Source organism: Trachymyrmex cornetzi, unplaced genomic scaffold, assembly GCF_001594075.2.
Source record: "Trachymyrmex cornetzi isolate Tcor2-1 unplaced genomic scaffold, Tcor1.1 scaffold156, whole genome shotgun sequence".
NCBI classification, from domain to species: domain Eukaryota; kingdom Metazoa; phylum Arthropoda; class Insecta; order Hymenoptera; family Formicidae; genus Trachymyrmex; species Trachymyrmex cornetzi.
The window spans coordinates 3347691-3370792 of NW_017296157.1; the positions used below are offsets into that span (position 1 = coordinate 3347691).

General features: G+C 31.7%; 1 protein-coding gene across 1 annotated transcript in view; it reads right to left on the reverse strand.

Annotated features, from left to right (window-relative positions):
• cdi (serine/threonine kinase) overlaps positions 1–23102 on the reverse strand; it is a 44610-nt gene that overhangs the window by 4931 nt on the left and 16577 nt on the right. Inside the window, exon 3 of the mRNA XM_018503318.1 lies at positions 5719–5840. Coding sequence (XP_018358820.1) covers positions 5719–5840 — 122 coding nt within the window. The remainder of the gene's footprint in view (positions 1–5718; positions 5841–23102) is intronic.

Consider the following 23102-nt stretch of genomic DNA (forward strand, 5'->3'; position numbering starts at 1 on the left):
TATATATATATATATATATATATAAACTAACTGTACATGATAAAATAACAATCAAATTTATAGTTATATGATTTGTATTATAAATCATAATTAACTTTCAAAGTATAGTATAAAGGATAATGTTGTAAGTTTTTACACACACACAATTTTCTCTTATTATCTTAATAAATAACAAAACCGCAAGTGAGAATTTATTCTAATCTAAAAAGATGCAGAGATTGCGATAAAACAACTTGATTATATCCTGAAAAGTACTCCGCTGCTTGCATTTCTCCCGCAAGTTAATCAGTGAATGCATTTTGCGTTATCGTTAGGGTAAGATCTTGCATAAATGGTAGAGCTGAGTAGAAGAAAATCGCGCGTTGCGTCGCGTCGTGTCGTCCCGATTTCGAGGCGTTTCTCGCCGAGCACGTCGTCGTGGTTTCTCCCACAGAGCGACAGGAGGAAAAAAAAGGAAGAGGATAAACAAACCACGCGAGCGAAAGAGAAATTTCCGGCGAAGAATTTTTCTCGGATAAAATACGGACGGTATGCATACATGACGAGATGCTCCAGATTCATTTTTTGCTGATCAGATAAGAAGAGAAATTGTCGCTCTCTTCGCGCTTCCTGAAGTGCGTCGTTTACGCAATTAATACATAGTAGAAATATTAATTATTACATATTACGACGAAGAATTTTTAAGACTAAATACACATTTTACACTAAGTATATTCTTTTATCAAATATGAACAAAATATGATTTTAAATTAAACGAATAATTTAAGCACTTGTGTGTAATAAACATTTTATAAATTATTTTTGATAGTTCGCAATATAATTTAGCATAATGTGTAACGAGAGGAAAAGATTTTCAAAGATTATACAGCTGTAAGGGTGAAAGTCGAAATGATAAGGTAAACGAAGGTATACATCAACATAAGCGTAATGCGAATAAAACAGAAGCGATTTGTTGGAGAGATATAATTGTAGTCAATCTCTTTTTTATAACTTTTTTAGAAAAGGACTGTGATTCACTTTAAATTGATATATACGATACCCCTTCATTCATCTTATTATTTTGATTTTTATTCTTATAGCTATATTCTTTATAACTATATAATCTTCGTAAATCTTTTCTCTTCTTGTTACGCATTATGCAAGGGTTGCTCTCTTTTAACTCTAGAAGTACCAACATTTCACTAAAACGATCAAGTGAATAAATTACTATGAAAATAAAGAAAGTGATGAAAAATCAAGTATTTTATCAATATAAAATACATAATTATTAGAAAGTCAAAAAATTTCAAAATTTCCTTTTATATGAAAAATATATTAATTAAAACAAAAACAATCAATAATGACCTCTCGGTATTCCAAGTGTAAACTGTTTACTTTTCTAACTCTTGATATTTCTTCTTTTGCTCTCCATATTTGTTCATTTCTGATTAACTAAATACGTAATCTTACATCAAATGTAATATTTCATTACTTTTTTTTTTGTTTCAGAAGTTTAATTTACTTATGCCCAATATCTTCATCTCTAGATAATTTGATCCAAGAGATATCTCCCAGAATACAATGGAGATATCTCCTGGATAAGGTTATCTGCAACTTATCTGGAAGTGAAGAAATTGGACATTAAAAAAGAAACTATTCTCAATTATTTACGTATTAAATATCAATTATTTAGTGTTTTGAAAATTATTCTTATAAAATTATTCCTCGACATTTCTGTTAATTACTTTCCAATTTTACATTTGAATAAGTCTACTTTGCATTAGAGAGGTGCGATTTTGCGATATACCACAAGCGATTAAAAAGCCAGTGCGATATGTAACTGGCTTTTTAATTGCGAAATCGCATGTGACTTAAAATCGCGCCTGCAATTAATATTCTATACTTGTTCTTTAATTCTTTTAAGCCATGCAAACAATTCGACTAACGCGCAATAAAAAACCGATATATAATTTTCAATTTTGTGAAAAATTTTTTCTATGAAAATTCCAAATTTTATTAAGGATTTTTCAATGCTATTATTAAAAAAAAAATGCTTTCGTATTAGCTACGTTCTAATAATTATTTTTTATTATTCATCTGTCATCGCTCTGAATTTACTGAAGATTTTTAATATGACAAAAATGGCAGTTGAATATAAATGTATTATATAATATACACATATAAAAATCGCAATGCGATATATCGCGTCCTAATTTTTATATGTGTATGTTGTATATTATCCCGAATTTTAAGGAATATATTGCAATCGCGATGCACAATTTTTAAAATCGCACATTCCTGCTTTCCACCAGATCTGAAACTTTACATCAATTTATATATTCGTTCTCTGATTTTGCTTCAGGAATTATTACGGTTCTTGAAACGAAGTGAAAATTACAAAAATGAACAAATTCACTAGACGTTTACTCCGCAATACAGTTATAAATATTCTAGTAAATTCGATCACTTTTGTAATTTTCAGCTCGTTTCAAGAACCGTAATAAGCTCCCTGATTACAATATAAGTACGCATGATGCATGTAAATTGAAAGCCCGATGCCAAGTGTACGGTGGTCGATACGAGTGTCTGACTATGCCGCGTCATTATTCACTAGCTGAGCGCCAGAGCAGCGTTTTCTCTTTCACGCAGCTAGGCGAATTCATTTTCCGCAAGCCAAATATTACGTAAAAGAGCGTTCGCGTGTGTAACGAGCATCGGCAAATCGATTGGGGGCAAGAATTATGCGGAGTTCTCGAAGATACAAGATATTTTCGGATACTCTCCGGTTGTTTTCATTCAGTCGCTCTCGTCGTGAAAGTGATGGCGCGCCGATTGTCTAATCCGGAAAGTCGTTCCAAGAATTATGACTGGGATGCTGTTAACGATACTACCGTTGAATATTCGATACTACGTATATACTCAGTATAATATACGTTATGGCACCGATGTTTACGGCTGATTCCACGAAAGTAATGCAGCATCTTATGCCACACTATTACAGTGATACTCTAAAAAATATCGTGTTATAATATTATACAATAATATGTTATTAAAATATATTATGACATTTATGGCAATAACAGCAGTCTACCAGGAACACTATTGTTATCTTAAAAATAAATATTAATTACTGACAGGTCCAATGTGGCAATAATCGTGATAAACGACACATCAAGATAATTCATTAGCTTACATATAAAAGATAATATTATTGATAGATTGAATGTGGCAATAATTGTTGATAAACAATACATCACGATAATTCATTCACTTACATATAGAAGATAATATTATTTGTTATCAAATCATGAAAAAAATTACTTCAGATCAACCGCGTAATTTAAGCATTTTGTATAATAGAACATTTTATAAATATTTTTGGTTCACAATATAACTCAAATTTATAAGTGTAACTGAAGTAAATCGAACACAGATCAGATGTCAATGTCGTATTATTGTGTTGTCAGGCGCTGTTTAAAAATAGTGATGCTTTTTTTTAGAACACCTTGCGCAATGTCAACATTTCCTGAAATTAATGCAAGTCGTTTGTATAAAGGCTATCACGCTATAGCAACCCCGGTTACGACGCAACAAGCGCGGGTGTCACGATACACGTGGCAAATGCCGCGAGTGAAGATGATAACTATTTTTACGGCTGAGTCAGCCGGGTGTGCGAAACGGAGGATCCTGAGAGGATCCGCGGAGTTTTCGCGGAGGCCTCGTCGAGGAAAATGCCAGAAATAAGATCCGCTAGGTCCGCGACGAGTAAACACCGCATCCGAATCTGGGCCAAGCCGTTTATATCGTCGGAATGCGTTGTCGCGGTGCATCCCGTCGAAACGCGTCGTCGCGCTAGTAATGCTCGGCGCGTTATGTCATAACTGAGAAGTAAGTATTGGTTTCGAAAAACAAACAAAAAATAAAATGGAAAACCTCTGTATATTTTGAACTTTTCCCGAAGTATGACTTCTAAATATTTATCGTGATGGATTTTGCACAAATTATTCGCAGAGATGCAGTATCAAATTCCTGATCTGGTGGAAAGCAAACTCTTTTGGATGTAAAATTGGAAATCAATTGACGAAAATCAAAATAAGTTAAAATAAAATATCGAAATTGGAATAATTTCCAAAATACTAAATAATTAATATTTAATAAACAGTCTTTATCAAGTAAATTAAATTCCTAAAGCGAAAATAATGAAATAATATATTCATTTTTTGTAACGTACAAATTAAATTTATCACGATATAGTATCATGATTAAAATTAAAAATGTATCACTAGGAAAAATGTTTTGTTCTATAAACCAAAATTTTGCGAATTGTTAATTGGTATAAATAAATATTTTTGTTATTTACAAAGCAGAGAAATTATTTTACAAAAAGAATTAAATAATGATATATAAATAAAATATTTGATTGTTAAAAAATGTCTCAACACTAAACAGTTTTACTGAAGACACTAAATGTTTTTTCCTAGTGTGTGTAAGAAATAAAATATCTTTCCTGTCTCGAAATATAAAATAATGTATACACAATTGTTGGCAGCCACAAATCAATATTTGACTACACATCTAATTTCACAAGCTATAAAGTAAAAAATGTGGTAGTACAGCCTGCACTTTGGATTTTGCTTTCTGCTATACAGCAAGAATTTTCGCAACGGATACAACGTGCCGAGCTAACCGCTATTACCGCTAGGCGACGTATTATGTTGTAATTCGTAACGAGCGTAGTTAAAGCGTAATACCGTTTTTTTTTCTAATTTTTTACCCATTTTAGTGAACTCCCAAGCGAGAGGAATTTCAACAATATAATCGCCGGATGATAAATCAAACGATAACGCTCTATAATGTGGATTGGTGTAAGCTAAGACGAAATACTGTAAGTACACGGTCGCCACGTGTTTCGGTAATATCGTATAGTCATTTGATACGAGAATCTTGAGCCAGCATTTTGGCACGATGCCGGAAAGAAGGTTAAATTGATTCGTGACAAGACGAAACAAATGTGAGGCGCAAGCATGAGTTTAGCTGTAAACTGACTATGATAAATAGTGCAATTCTTGGAAAAAAATATAATTTTACTTAACATATTGAAACTATAAATATTACAAACATTAAAATTCAAGCAAATAATTATATATACAATGGAAAATATATTATATAATTCACTCATATAAATTTCAACAATAAATAAGATGTTAAAAATATTAAAAAATCGAATATTTTTTTGCGTTCGTTTGCTCATGGTTTGCTTACGAATGCTCCGTCGGAATTTTTGCTTGTTCACCCTTAGTTCTAAAGTTATACGAAATTTAAATTTTGTGGGGCCAATTTCACATTAGCCCCCAATATTAAAAAATCGAATATTTTTTTGCATTCGTTTGCTCATCGTTTGCTCACGAATGCTCCATTGGAATTTTCGCTTGTTCACCCTTAGTTCTAAAATTATACGAAATTGAAATTTTGTGGGGCCAATTTCACGCTAGCCCTAAAATGCATAACATCGCGCACATTTTCTTCCATCTACTATCCATCGTTCTTGAATTTTGCTCGCATTGAACTAAAAGAGGGTCGACGCATCTACTCGTAACACAAGGATTAATCAGGCAAGCAGAGCGCGTAGAAATTTATTTTATCATTCTCATCGAATTCGACCAAGCGATTTTGTTCAATCGCGAAATGTAGTTTCACCGGCAAAAATGAATTCGATTCAATTCTGGCATCTCAACTCACCTGAGTATGTTTGGATGGCTAAGCTTGTTCATGAGCTGGACTTCCTTGAGCATATTCGGTCTATTCGCCGCCAGCTGATTCATCTTGAGCACCATCACCTGACTCGTCACTTTGTGAGTAACCTGGAAAAACGAAACGAACATGGAGGTTAGTGACATATTACCGTGCTATTGCGTGGCGGTATTATTGACGTTAGATCATACGACAGCTGCATACGTAACCGTACAGATTCTTTGCGTTACAAATTTTGCCGAGGTCATAAATGCAAGAGCGCTGTTCTGCTTCGATCAATGTGTTGAATTATTTCGAGACATTCTATAAAAATTCTATTAAAATCTTATATAGAATTCATTTTTATGTTATCAAATTAATATATAAAAATAAGAATTAAGCTAAGAAAAAATCTGTTAAAATATTCTCGATATAGATACATATAATATTATAATAAAAAAATAAAGTTGTGCGTAAGACTTAGTTCATGATTTTGCATATATTTTATTTATGAGCAATTGCCATACTATATTGTGTTTGTATATCCTAAAGTTAATTACAGGTTGTAAAATTTCTAATTCGACTTTTGATTTATTAAATCGTGATTAAGACAGAGGCCTGATCGATCTACATAATTCATAGTCGTATCTTTATTTTCTAAGAATAACCTTAATGCATTGAGCTAATTTCATCATGATAGTGCAAAACGTTTATATGTTTCTTGTGAAACTGATACGAGTACAGGATATATCAACATCATTTAATACTTTGATGACGACTACGATAACACGCAGGCAAATCTTCTTCTTTAAACATATACAAAAATGAGAAATTATTACATTATCATTATTTATTAATATTATTACATCGTAATTTCTTTTTTGTAATTTTAAGTGCTTCGAAAATTAAATCCTAAATAAAAGTTATTTAAAAAACTATTAAATATTAATCGAACAAGATTCTTGTTGTTAACAATAAATTAAAAATGAGATCGTCTTGTTATTAAATTTGTTCATTATCAACACAAAAAAAATCGATTTTTCTTCGGCTCGATCAAATATTTCTATTTTATTATACATCCTATACATCAGGTACTGGCAAATCGCTTAAGTACTCAAAGACGACGGCGACAGATGCGTTTCTCATCGCCAAGCCAACGAAATGAAGATTTTCGTCGCCCCGTTTTCACATGGTGCGACTAACACGCACGAGAGAACACCGGAGCGATATTCTCGCGAAAGAGAAACTTATTAATGAAACTGTGGCATCTGGCCGGCGTAAGATGAGCTCGTAAAGGCGCCAGTCCATGTTGCTTGCGGCATCATTCAACGAAAATGGACATACGGGCCGCAATTCCTTTATTAGCCTTGAAAGTTGCCGCGCACGATTGCTTAATGAGTGCGATCACCGCAGCTTCGCATATAGCAGTTTTGATTATCGTAGAATGTCGCAGACTGCCCGACAATAAACGACCTCGTGGAAATATTACTGAAAGGATTCAATTTCTCTCATACAAATTCCTGTATTATGTTATAATAAATTGAGAAATCAGGTCTACTATGAAATTACCTAATGGAATAAACATATAAAACATTTATCGAAGAGATATTACAAATTTCGTCAAGGAAATTATAATTATAAAAGGACTCTGCACTATTTATATGGTAAAAGTGATTTGAATTGATTGAAATTGAGATATTCTGTAAATTATAATATAAGATGCCAATCAAAAGTTTCTTCAGGCAAAACCATAAAAAAAAACAGTTTGTTGTAGCATTCCTATACTAAAATTGGCATGTCACGTTTTTTTGAAGCCTCTTTTCAAAGGGATGTTGGAGTACTCCGATTTCGATGTGGCTTCGTATTCGGGGGTTTTAGGGATCGCTCGTTCCGAAATCGTGATAAAAATTTCGAAATTCAAAATGGCTGAATCATTATGGCGGACGGAGACGTTATAAAAATTTTAAAGATTTTTCGATTATAATGTAATTTGTTTTTAGGGGGATCGTGGCGTCGTTCATTTCGATCTTGTTCAAAATTTGAGAATTTAAAATGGCTGAACAAAATGGCAGTCAGAAATGTTACGAAAATCTAAAAGATTTAACGTTTATGATGGAATTTGGTATTACAGGGTTTATGGGGACGCTCGTTCCGAAACCGTATTTTAAATTTGGAAATTCAAAATGGTTGAACTAATATGGCGGACGGTAATGTTACGGAAATGTAAAAGGTTCTTCAATTTTGGTGAAATTTGATAGGAAGATAGGGTTGTATTTACCCACCCGTTAAAAACAACCGATTTGGAAAATTAAATACACAGGATTTATGCGCTATTTATGCGCTACCAATATCCGTAAAGAACAATTTTTGCGCTCATTCCGTTTAGCTAAAAAAAAATTTTTTTCTGGAGGGGACTGAGTGCGCAGTCAGTCAGCCCACCCACCCGTTAAAAACAACCGATTTGGAAAATTAAATACACAGGATTTATGCGCTATTTATGCGCTACCTATATCCGTAAAGAAGGATTTTCTCCTCTAACGTATTATAAAATAAAAAAAATGAAGCAACATGTAACATTAGCGTTCGATAATAAATAATTTTATTATAAAATTTTTTATGGTATATTTGACTAAAGAATTCCATCCGCCATATTGATTCAACCTTTTAATTTTCAAATTTTCAAACCGCCATAATGATTCGGTCATTTTTCTTATTCAAACATTTTGAATCCAGATTCGTAATATTATATTTCATAATGTCTAAAAAGGATAGCACAATGTAGGAGCGCGCGCGTAGCGATGTGCTAGTATTAAAAAATTTTGAATATATAATCGTTTTGAAAAGTATCTTTATCTACTAAATTATTCATTTCTTGATAACTGCACTTCAATACTTTTATGCATAAAATAATGAGATGAAGCAATTGATACCTATAAAGAAAACATTTGCTTCTTAAAAAAATTATATAATTTGCAATATGCATATTTGCAAACTACATATTTTTTTTTACAGAAACAACTATATGCTTTCTTTATATTAATTGATTGATCTCATATTATTCTATGAATAAAAGTATCAAAGTACATTACAAAAAAATGAATAGTTTAATAGATAAAAATATTTTTCAATCCGATTAGAACCAAATAACAACTTTCAAATACTGCAAATTCGTTCATTTTTTATGTTTTTGTCTAAGGAAACTTTTGATTAGCATGTCATAATCTACAAAATATAACAATTTCAACCAATTTGATCGAGAAACCACTTTTCTATATAACTAGTACAGATTCTTGTATCTATCTATCGAAGAACCTGTTACAGAATTTTTACATTGATAAAATATGTACTGTACGTGTTATAAAATCTTTTACGTTGATAAAATATATGTACTGTATATCACATGTACTATGTTACACAGGTACTAAAAAAGTTCATTACCTGCCTTGGTATCATCAGCACTTCTAATTAAAGAGTCGCTCCCATAGATTCGCGAGAAACGCAGACATAAATTTTTGGAACAGCGATAACGCTAAAGCGATCTCGCATTTACAAACGTATGTATATGTTCTCGTATATAAAAGAATTCGATGCGATATATATCTCGTAATGGCACGAAAGCATCTTCCGAGAATCCAAGAGATGCAAGACGCGTCGAGAGAAAGAACTACTGGATTACATCAACTACTCCTGCAGTCGATCTTCGCGGTGTTGAGAGGCGTAATGCACTCTTTTACATTCCAGCGCCCGCGCATTTTATCGTTCATCTCGAATTTCGTCTCAACTCGAAAAAGAAGTTGGTCGGAGATGAGATGCGAAGTGATGAAAATGGAGACACGAAATGGGAAACACGAGAGAGAGAGAGAGAGAGAGAGAGAGAGAGAGAGAGAGAGAGAGAGAGAGAGTCTCTCTCGCCGACGGCATCGTCGCACGAGATGAAATTTTTGGGGGTTAAAAAGTCGAGAATAATATCCGAGAGGATTCTGGCCAGGATTCCTTGGCAATGTCTTGACTTGGCTTACAGTTGGGTTGCGTCCAAACGGTGACGAATACGAAAGAGATGGAGAAGTACGAATCCGTCGTAAACAGAACGACCGCGAGTCGTTGGTTGCTTTGCGACAAAAGGATAGAGAATGTAAAAGAGAGCGTTTGACGCCGACAATTTTTATTTTTGCTAAAACTACTCGACCGAAAAATTGAATATGTCACACATTCGTTTAATTCGCGTCACACTTGTTCTCGTTACAGAGACTTGAGTAAGAGATTGGATACCATTTAGACAACTTTTGATTGGTCCACCACATTCAGAAAGGTGTTTAAGATAAAAGAGATAGATGTAAGATAGAATGAGATGCATGAATATCTCGTTCTATTTCAAGTAAGTCCTAAAAAATATAACGGACTAAACATATACTGTAAAAAAATTACAGTTATAGTGGATAATCGAGGATAATTTTGGATCTCGCTATTAAAAATGTGTATTTACATTATTTATAAACACAATTGTGTAAAGTCACAATTTACAAAAAATTGTTTATAGTAGTTAAACAATTTGCAAAAATAAATTAAAGTTAAGTTTATAGAAATATTTATGTATTAACTTAATAATTGTATTCGCCAACGAATTACAATTTTTTTAAGCTATGTTATTGATACATACAATATACAAACATAAAAATGCAAATATAATACGTGTGATATACATACATATTATCATTATGTTATATAATATTACAAAATTTTATATTGTACATTTACGTAGGTAGAAACTATAAAATGTATTATTACTATTATATTGTAATTTTCCGTTTATAAAGATACATTTGCAATTATATAAAAACAATATATATATTAATTTTTGTAAAAATATACAATTTCCAATTTATTATATAAATTTCTACACATATTATTTTTATGTAATTTTATATACTTTTTTATAATGTAGGTATGTCCAATCTCTTACTTAAGTATTTCTCTAATTTTCACTGTTTCTTGAAAACCTTTCACGCCGTCTTTTTTTATAGAACATGTTTCGCGAGTTTTTTTTTTACGTAAAATATATAGGATACTTCTACATATCTTTAGCAACATATCTTTAGTTAGAAGTGGGAAGTTTAGTCGATCGATTTACGATCAATCTTTCTTCAGCAAAATTGTTTATAAGAATCATCTGTTTCGCAAATTTTCAATATTTTATATTAAATCGAGCAGAGATTCTCATATTTTCAATTAAAATATCGAAGGATGATCGTAATGAGAAAGTATTTAGCATCATGATCATGACGCTGCGATACTATCAGCGAATAAATAAAAATATTTAAAATATATATAAGTCGGTCGCAATCGAAACGCTTCATCGGTTTTCTCCACGTGAGGCTAAAGATCTACTTTAATGTCAAATAAATTATCATTAATACGTGACGTGAAGTCGCTGGCTTCCATTTATTCCTTCATTTATTTCATCGCAAATTGCGATGAAATTACGAATGCGAGTAATTGATCTTGCTCGATTCTGCGCGTGTAATGAACGATTCGTTTGTAATGAGACACGTTGCATTTGCAAATCCGCCAGACACCCAAATTTCCATTCTTCGTAGAAGCCAAATTTTGCTTCCTTACTTCAAAAGTAACTAATATAACTAAAAAAAACGTGATTTTTGAGTTATAACTACAAATGAATACACATTAAGTAAACATTACCAAGACTACCAAAAATTCCTCATTATTTCATGATTTCTTTTTGTCTTTTCAATAATTTTGAAATTTTTTGTACTTTCGTTCTGATTTGATAATTTGTTATGTTGTTAATGTTGATAACACTACTTGCATTTAATTGTTATGTTAATAGTATTCCCTAAAACTGCGAAGATATGATATATGCATGTTAAACTTCTTTAAAATCAAGAATTTTAATTTTCTAAATTTACAAAATTTTCTGACTTTTCTCTGATTTTCTTAACCGTTTTCAATTTCTTTGACATTCCCCCGATTTCCATGATTTCCAGTTTATGCCAACTCTGCAAAAAACTCTGTCAATCACACACACACACACCAAATACCTAAACTAACTAACTTCATAAAAAATAATCCAAAAAGATGGTTTATTAAAAAAATCATCAAAATCGTCATAATTCAAAAAGGGTAGATTTTAAAAGTTGTGAAATGATAAACAAAAATTAAAAAAAAAATATTACGCGATATTATTTGATTAGTCAATAATTTTCTGTCAAGTTGAAAAATGGTTTTGTCCTCCCCCCCCTCACTTTTCTGGAAAATTTATAGTGAATTTGACTGAACGTATTCAGTGCGCACTGATGCACTTTAAAACCGTCGTACACAAATTGACGTAAAAATGTGTGTATAATAGAAATATAGAAATTATTTAAACCGCGAAATCTTCAATATAGGTACTTTAATGCGCTGTTAAGTAAAACATGTATTTTATAATTCAAAATATTTGCATGTCACTTCTACACTCAGATTAAATCAGTATACAATGGTTTTAATATGCACTAGCGAGTTCAACAAATTTGCTATTAATTTTTTATGTTGTGTCACTTTCGAAACAAGGAAATGGTATAAGAATAAACGATCGAGCAATATATTTATGATAATACAACGATACTCGATCATTCCAATTATACGTTTACAAGTTCAAATATTCTACACTCTATATATGTACTATATACCTCATTATTATATAAGAAATTCACATTAATCATAATTTTTAGAAAGAAAACCTATAAAAATCAAGATAATTAATGAAATCTATATATTATTAAATATTTTTTCTTCCTTCTCAATAGATGCATACACGAAAGAAAAAGAAGTAAATGTGGAAGCGAATGCAATACAGACAAGCTAACGAATCAATCGATAGGAAGATTGGACACTTGCGCCGATTCATTTGAATAATTCTCATTGTCTGGAAAGCTTCGGCCTTGCGTGTTTTCTACGCATTACGCGCCATTGTGTTTACGACCGCGGAGAGAAAGCACGCACGGTAATTACATTGTAGCGGCGAGTGATTAATGCCTCCTTGAGCGCCGCATGCGTAATGCGAAACGCGTTTCGCACCTTTTCACCCACACGTGAAGGAGGCTGCGTATAAGGACGATCGGTACAAAAGGAAAATTAAATAAAACGAAAGCCGGTCGCCGTTATTCGAAAACAAGGCATCAAGATAAGACTAATGGCGAATTCGATTGGAAGAACTATGCGCACTGGTGCATATTAAAGCTGTTGTACACTGATTCAATTTGAGTATAAAAGTGAAATGCAAATATTTCGAATTGTAAAATACATATTTTACCTATAATAGCACAATAAAATATATTGAGTATTTCAGGATTTAATCGATTTCTATGTTTATGTATAAACATATCTTTACATTATTTTGTGTACGATGGCTTTAATGTGCACCAGTGCGCACTGAGTGCGCCCAATCGAATTCGTTATAAGAAATGCCAATTTAGAGGCTGGAACAAATCAGCTTTAGTTCTTTTATAGAAACAAAAAATTATTTTTTTAAATATATTCATTTGCGTCTTTACGTTTTGAAATTCCAAGATAATAAGATTGATTGTTTTAATCTTGAATGATAACAAATAAAATGCTTGTATACGTATTATCAAATTCACTAATGCAAATAGTTACTGTGATTTTTTAAATTAAGGATCAATAACAATTAAAAATTATTTAATTTTTGTTATCTTTATAGAGAGAAATTAAATTTTATTGAATAATGTTATCGATTTTTAGATGATTCAATCACTGATGGATTTATTTTATAAGAACAGAGAAGAGCGAACACTCCATCTAACAAGTGTCGTTCTGGGAAGCTATGATGCAATTAAGAGCAGTGAACCAATTAGCAAGCGCATTGGACTTTGTAAGCTCGAAAGCTCTCTCTGCAAAGGTCTGCCTCGTATGTTCGCAATCACTGTCAACTATCGCAGTCAACCGTCTAATTACGCGCCAAAGAGATGAAAAGCATCAAATAGAGGATGCAGAAGCGAGACGAAAGTTTGAAAGAAATACTTCAATTTTATGTGTTTCGTAAAATATTTAGTTTAATATTTATAATTTTATAATATGTAACTTAATATTTTTATTTTAATAAATATAAAAAGGAATAAAAACTGTATAGTCTCTTACTTTGTAATAAATGTATAAATTCAATGTACGAATATACAACAATAATGCTTTGTTTTTTTCGAATTACTTTTCAGTAATATTATTTTTAACCCAATAACAGAAAATGTTAACCGTTATGAGAAAGAATTTTTTAATTAATTATTATTTAATTACAACTTAATCTCTGAAATGCAACTCAAATAATTTTCACAAAATAAAAGTAAAATAAAAATATTTTCATATAATTCATTTAATTATGTATAATTATTGTAACAATTTTGTGAAATTGAATTATTATAATATTTTGTGAAATTTATAATAATTTGGTATGTGACGCTGTGAGAGCCAAAATTTGAGAAATTCGTGAAATTATAAATATTTATAAAAGTAGCGAAAATCAATTAAAACCAATATGGTTAAGTCTTGCACCGGACGTGCGAGACTTTCTAGACTTAAACCTTTTCAGGTGGAAATCCACATGCCGCGGCTGCTCTTGCTAAAGGTTAACTGCACTCACATGCAAATGTATTCTGCGGATTAGCACACGAGCCGTAACGGCACGACAGCTATAATTTTTATCGCGTATACCTATCGCTAACTTTAGCAGAAATGTATACTTAAGTGATACCTATTTATAATATTATAGACTTCATGTTATATAAGCTACGACGATGACATAAAGGCTTTTGCGAAATTTTCTCTAATGGCTCTAGATCTTTCCTTTGCCATATGTCTCCATTTAACATTTATTGAAGTATACAAGTCTTCGTGACTACTGACATCCTGTATGATTATGGAAAATTGGATTTCATGAGAATGCAAGTCTGTAAAACGTAGGAATACATGGCTAAATTGATGCGTTAGTCGTGACTACTAAACATTATTCGATAAGCAACATATTGCGTTTGAAAGATATTACTTAACTTCATATTTATTTTATACTACCGCGTATTTATTTTATATTTATTTTACCTTCGTATTTATTTTGCATTATTTACCATGTGCCAATATATTTATTGCGTTTGTTAGGTCTTGCAAAAACTAAATTTTTGTAAAAGAATTAATCAAAAATGTTTATTTTACGACTTTAAAAAACTGAACATTTCAGAATTCAGCATTTAACACTCGACGATCGTTATCTTATAAATTAATGTTTTATATTTTAATATAAATCTGCAAAAAAACGATCAATTAAAACTTGACGTGCATATATAAAAAAAAACAGGAAAAATATCTACTAAAGTGGATTTTATTAACTGCGGCAAAGGTCAACACGATCCGCGTGTAGAGTCTTAATCCTGCAAACGAGAAACACACGATTATTCACAGCCCCGTCGCGTCGTGATGTCGGGGATAAATGTCGAGAGGAAGTGATAGTCAAGGTCACGACAACGTACAATGAATGAGAATTTCTCAGGCGAACGAACGAACGAACGAACGAACGAACGCACAATGTATCGATCGATTTCTTTCTCACAGCGCGTGTCTCGTGAGACTTTCTCCTTATTTCTAAAGATCGCGAGCAAAAGATAGAACATTCAAGCATTTTCTTTTCTTCTTTCTCAACAGCAAATGTACCGAAATGTGCCTCGCGAAACGCATACCGCACATTCTGCTTCCGTCTAATAAGTATATAACAATTAACAGAAGCCTAGATTATATCGCACGCAATGCAAGCCACACGGATACGTATACTATGCGTAATTATGACATGAATGCAGAAGTAAGAAATGTTTTTCATACGCTGTTGAAAACAATTAAGCGAGCATTTCGAGCATCTTAAATCCCGATATCACGTAAGTCAAGAATTGAGAGAAGAGAGATTTCATATTTTTATTTAATTCTCCGACTGCAATCTGGATCTTTTTGGTATAAGCGAAATTTTATTCTCAAATTTCTCCGAAAAGAAAGAATTAAATAAATATTTTAAGAATTAAAATTATTTTATAATAATATATAATAGAGAATTTAAAAAGTAACTCTGAATATTTCTACATTTTTTTCTAGAACAATAAAAAAAGTTTGGCTATACAAAAAAGATCTAGATTACAGATAGAGGGTTAAAAATAATATTAATAATATAAAAATAATATTAATAATATACATATATATATAAATAATATAAATTATAATATACTATTTCCGCATCAACAATGCTTCCAATATTTCCAAAAATGCCTGTTTGCGTATCATAAAAGAAGAAAAAAGATTAACGATTAAAGATGCTGCAAATAAAAAATAAACTGTCGAAATAAAGAAGAAGATGAATGGAGTAATGATAAAAATATTAATATCGTTTATAATACAATTCACGATCTTAGATAGGAAGGAAAGATGCTTGGGAAGGCACAATGCCGGTCAAGCGGTAGTAAAGAGAACTTGTCACGCGCGTACACATATACATATGCGCCGGAGAAATTTACCATTTACGTGTCAAGGATATTTTACTAAATAATAAATGACGATTTCACGCGCTCTTCCTGTCTCTTTCTCCGATCAGATTAATTAATGACTATCAGGTTCGAGTAATAATCTCAGAAGTTTAAGATTGTCACTCTTACATTTCCTCGTTACATTCACGACAGCGAGATCGCTCTATAATTATCCAGAATAAGTAAAAGAAGAATGTCAACCTACATTTAAATGACGTCAGTCTCAGTTAATCTCGGTCTTGCTCATTGATAATTAATAATTATGTACATCAGCTTGTTGACTTGAAAAGCGCAATCATGCAAAAACATAATACTTTCACAATACATAGAATTCAATGGAGAATTTGTTACTTTTCTATAAAATCTTATCAACATAAATGTTAAAACGTGCAAGTCACGAAAAGCTTTTTATATTCATCTCTATCAATGTAGATTACCTTTAATCTCGGTTTAACTTACTTTTTGTCTTCTTCTAGTTTTAAGAATTAGAAAAAGAGAAAGAGTAAATTACCTCGGGATTAAAGTGGATCTATATTGAGAAAGAGAAATGAGTCTTACTCTGAAATAAAAAACCCTCCATTATAATTATATAGAAAATTGGGTCCCGGTGAAATAAGTTAATTTTCACTTATAATGCAGCTTATAATGTAATAAACAGATGTTATACGCAAGGTTATGGTTAGGTTTTAGCTATGGTATATCAAAGATGCTTCATGAACTCAAAGTTTTACATTTATGACACACCATAGCTCAAAAATTATTCATTATTGAGTCTTCTCATGCAGCACAGCGCTGGCAATAAACATTGCTGCAACATTTGCAATGTTACTGCAATATTGCTAGAACGTTGCAATATTGCAACGATAATATTACTGGAATGATCTATGGTGTACATTGTGCCTGATTTCTTTTGTGTTCACTATATTATAAATTACATTATTATATATTAAAAACTAACTTATTTCACTGGAATTCAATTTTCCATACAATTATCGAAATCCTTTATTTCAGTAAGAGGGGTAAATTACATGTCAAATGTTGATAAGATTTTATGAAAAGTAACAAATTCTCTCCACTGAATTTTGTTGTAGTAAAAATATTATTTTGCGTCGTTGCTTTTCAAGTCAACAAACTGATGTTATAGTAAATTATAGTTAGTGCAGAGACCTTTTATTTTTTTTTTCGTTCTTTTATTGTTTTGTACAAATCAGAGATTAGTTATACAAGAAACCGGAAGTATATAGTACATCTTTCCTCTTTAAGAATGCAGAGTAGTTTTTACATGCCGCAGACAAACGCCTGCGCGATACCGATTTGCAACCTTGGCTGCGGAAGTATGCAAGCCGACACGCACGTGTCGCGCAGGTGGGAACGGTAACGAATCGAATCGTGAGGAAGGCAAACGAGCGAACGACCGAGCGAGACTCATTAGAGAGTGTTCGTACTCCATGGCCAGCGCGCCGTGACCGGCTTTCTCATTTACTTCCAGCATATTCTCGTCCACGTGAGGGGGGGAAGGAAATGCCTCGGTGTTGCTTGCAAACTCTTGAGTCACCAGCAAGGTCGTCGTTTCCGATGGACGGATGCGAGCAGCGAGGTGATGCCAGCCGAATCTCCGTCAGCGTTCGTTTCTCGCTGAAGTCAGCACCGTTAACTCTTCTCTGAATTATTTATTTAATATTCATGCGATATGAACCGTTTCAATATTTTGCACGGTAAAAATCTTGTGATTCATGCGCATAGTTTTGCATAGAAACAAAAGTTACCATAGAAAAAATAATAAAGCTAAGTGAATTGAAGAGTAATAACATGGTTATCATTTTTCTCGCCTCACTTTTGTGTATAATTAATATGCAATGATATTTCGCTTTAAATTGAAAAGTATACAATTGAAAAGTACAATATAAAAAAGTATATAATATAATATAACACATGTAATGTATAATATAACATAATATAATATAAAAAATATCAATTTAAAGATATAAAGTGCAAAATAGATCAAATTTCTTTTCACGCTGATTTTTGTAAAAATTAAAAAAAATTTCAAGGAAAACTTAAGTGTTTCTACAATACAATTTATTACTTTTCTTCGGACTATAAATGATAGAAATATGATTCTTCTTGTTTCTTTTATCGATTTATATTTTAATTGGTACCATAGTTAATTCGGCATTTTAGTTACGGTCGATGAAATTTCATATTTTTCGTTAATTAAAACATCCGGAAAATATCTACCTATTGTCAATTATAATTAGGAAGAACGCGAGTTAATTAATATCGTAATTTCCGTGAAATACGACATTTGCAAAGTTTCCGCTCCACATAGTCATGAAGTACGTCGTAATCATAAAATTTAATTTTTCAATTATAACTGCAACTGATTAATTCTATCGAAAGTTACCGTAAGACACGTTTGACAATTCACGCGGTTGATCTAGCTAACGACATCCCCTTAAAAATAATATATTTATTTCCTATTTTTCAAAATGATACACAGGGGAAAATTTGTGAGAAATTTAACACATTTTACATGTCTCAAACGATCCATTCAAATTTTTGTGTTAATTTAATACAAAGTTAATATTAGAAAAAATTTTTACGTTATTTTCTTACGTTGTTCAATCACATACTTGATAAATTGTTATTTAAAAATGTTAAATAATCGAATTGTGTTAAATTAACATTTGGATATGTTAAAAATTCAATACAAAATTTTACCAAGGCAATAGACCGATTTTGACAAAAATATAAAATGTTTTCGCTATGTAGGAAATATTTTCAGACATACATTACATTTACATATAGCAAAAATAAAATTTAAAAGATTTAATTATAATTTACGACCTTAATAATGGTATAATATATTAAAACAATTGCGGATAGAGAGAAATAATTGTATTATCGATCGATTGATCTCGCTTCCCTATGGAACTAATTAAATAACTCTTCTTTTCAGGAAGTTTCTACTTTCCGTTTACTCACGGTTTCACATTTCAAATTAATTATAAGGCGAGAAATTTAGGAGAATGTTAACCATATCGTGAATTTTCATAGCGGCGATTACATATAGCGAACGCAGCGAATGTTTCGATGCGAATGGCTGGAACAATCAGGCAAATCGCAGGAATGGCGCTCATAGAAAACCGTTGCTTTGGCAATTTGCGATAAAGTAGAAATTGCTACAATTTCAATGCAATTGTGTTATTTTATATCGCGCATAATCTCATGTATAATCTATTGGATTGAAGCAAAGGATCGTAGCATTATACTCCATTTATATTCAGTTCAGATGTTTTTAAGAAAATTTAGCAACTATATCATTCGATAGAGTAGAGAATACTTCAAATTTTTACATTAAAAAGTCGAAAATTATTGCAAGTTTTTTTGGGTCACGTGACAAACAAAAAAAATAAAAAGAAGAACGTTTCTCATTTTATTCAGTAATTTTCTGTATGTAAAAATTATATCAAACTGACAAAAACTAAAAAAAAACAGTGATTTTTCGAAAATAGAGATTTTAAACTTTAAAATTTTTTTTTAATTTAAATTTTGTTCATTTTTAACAAAGTTACAGCTACTTGAATTTTGAAGTTCTTAACGCTGAGAACTTTTTTACAGTTTATATATATTTTAATTCAGAATATTTTTCTTAAACCCGTTGAGATTTTTTTTTAAATAAAAAAAGAATAAAAATCGATATTTTCTATAACAAAATATCTATATTAAATATCATATCTCTTTCTTGCCGAACGATTCTATTTTGTTTCCCTTTCTTACTTTTCCTGTTTTTTTTTGTATACCAAAAATAAATGACGATTGGTATTTCGACGTAAATTTTCAGTGTTTAAAATAAATAAATAAATTACACAATTTCTAATTCTGCAATTTTATCGCAGGAATGAAATAAAATACGAGCCGTTTGCGAATTCATAGGAAATATTACCAAACGGTTAACTAAATTATGAGGCACTCGCACGGAAAGGACAGTTTTGCTAAAGTATTTAAAAATTTAGCTAGATACAGATCTGAAAATAATTTAGTTGAATCATCAAAATAATTATATAGAACACTTCAATTGGTTGCAGAATGATAAAACTTTTTGCAGCATTGTTCAGCATGCTCGATATTTTTATTCACAGAAAAATATATATTGTACGCAAATAATAATTATTTGTTTTAAGTATTTCAAAAGTTTATATATCCACAATCTCTATCATAAGTTCATCACAAGTATCAAAAGATTATTCAAAATATATTCTAAATCTTCAATTTTATAATATTCTTCAAGAAAAAATTAATTCTTCTTTTGAGTACATCTTAATAAGTTTTTCTAAAATTTGTAATAAGTATATATTAGATTGTAAAAGGAAAGAAAATAAATTGAGTATAATCATTTTTCTTAGCAACAGAATATTTTTCAATATGTATATAATTAGTTTGATGGACCAATAAAATTATTTTCTGTATCTACAGCTAAATTTTTAGATACTTCATCAAAATTGTTCTTTCCATATATCTTCAGTCGCGTTATATCTAGTGAGCTGACTTTCGCCTATTACTTGCGAGACACTCACATATCGAATCATTGCGATGTCCGCGATGTTCGAGTCCGCGGTCCAAACATCACGTGCGATCGATGAAGCGTTCATTCTTAGCCGGTTCTTCCATGTCCGTCGATTCCCGATCATCGCCAATATAATTGCATGCTATAACCATTATGCGTGTCATTATCGATAATTCACTGCGTTTTCACTATACGAGCAGCGGATCTGCTCGCTGTCGCTCGCACATACCGCTCGAAGAAGCTCACTGGGATTACCAACGTAGACAATAATTGCATTCCGCGGCGACATGGCGATTTGTCCACGGCGGTGGTGTGCGCGATTAAAGAGAATTCAAACGGGGGATTCCTTCCGATCTCTTCGTCTCGACTTTCGCTCGATCGAGGATTAATGCCGCCGGCGCGAAATCATGATCGGGACAGTATACCAGGTGTGCGAGAATGAAGCATCGTTTTCTGGTAGTTACTACTAATTTCTCGACGCATTTGAAACCGATCTTTTACTCAGCGAGTAAGAATTTTCCCGCTCATTTATTGAAAAATAAATTTTGCTGTAAAAATTTTACTTATTTAAAATAAAAAACATTTATTTTATTCTTTGAAAACAAAATGCTTCAAGTATTTAACAAAAAATATTTGAAAATCTGAAGAATATAATTACAGAAATAAACGTTGAAGTTGAAAAATTTTAACTGAACGTTAAAGCAGAGTCACACGAGAAATTGGCACACATAGAACGATGCGATTCTTATTCATAGAAATAGATAAGTCCTAATTTCCTGATGATGATTGCTCTCTTTTTTCCATCAAGTATAGCCGAGCAGAATGAGAGCTGTAATTGAACACGTAACGAATGATGATACCGAGGTGAGGCCTTAGTGAAGGGAAATTCTATCGAGTCTGCGGGCGACCCGCATCAAAAGATTTAAGTTAGCAGGGAGGATGAGAACGCGTGTAGGTGGAATGGATGGCGGAGAACAAACGAGAGGAAGAGAGCTACTCCTCCTCTTTGTGGATTGCTGTGAGAACATCTCGTAAGACTCTTGTTTCTCTCAACAGGCCCCTCGCGAGAGTCCTCGTTCGAGCAAGGAAGCATCACCTCGTTTCCTCGCAACAACGACAGTTTCGCAACGGATGGTCGCAACGGTTGCGTAATGTGCAATTGCTCGAAACGATCCCGGGCCCGAACAGCATGCGATAAGCGACGGAATATACACTTCGGATGCACCTTATTCATATGAGTTTCGCGGTTAATGGGAAAAGATAAGAAAGGCGAATCACCGTTCGTTTCACAGAATTGCGTCCTTCAATACGACACAAAACTTCGAATGGTTACACGCTGTAATGTACAATGATTTTGTATTGCAAATCAGCCTGCTGACCGATCGACAAGAAACTATATCCACTTATGTCATATTTTACGTTTCAAATACGGAATTCTTTGTTAATTATGATAGTCAACTTAATATTGATAGAATCGTCCAATATCTAATGATAGAATTTTTTAAGTTATAAGAAATTATAAATAAAGATTTTTGCAAGTACGCTGAAGAAAAGATAATAAAAAATTTATTTGTGGAATATAATGTTTATTTTATCGAAATATAAAATTAAATATGGCAAAAATTATTCCTAATAAATATAATTATTTTATTTTTTTACAACTAATGAAAATATTTCACAGAAATATTTTGTTATCACAGTCTCTTTTATAACCAACTTTTTTATAATCAATAAATGTCAAAGAAAATGTCATAGGTAACATTAGCTTCTAAATATTTCAACTTTTTTTTCTTAATATAGAGATTCGAAGACATAAACGTGGAAAACTTTAACATATATATATATATATATATATAATTTCGATTTATTGTATCATTAAAAACAACGAATATTTTAAATGCTTGAAAATAAATGCTTGAGAATAAAGGAAGCATCCAGTATACTATCTAAAGAAAAATAACATGGTATTTTTAAGTATTATAAAGCTAAAATTAAAGTCAAAATTACATTTGGCAACATTTAGAATGATGTATATTTTACAAATTAGTCTGGATGAGAAGTGTTGATATAACGTTAACAAACTACTTTAACATGTGCTACGCAAACTTGGCTCGATACTCGACTGAAAACATTCAAGTTTGGACTTCTTATTCGTCGTGATACACGCATTATGATTCGTTGCGATACACGGAGACACAACTACGCATATGGAAACTCGTTGCAGTTTAAAAATAGACCCTCTGCATCTTTCCTTAATCCTT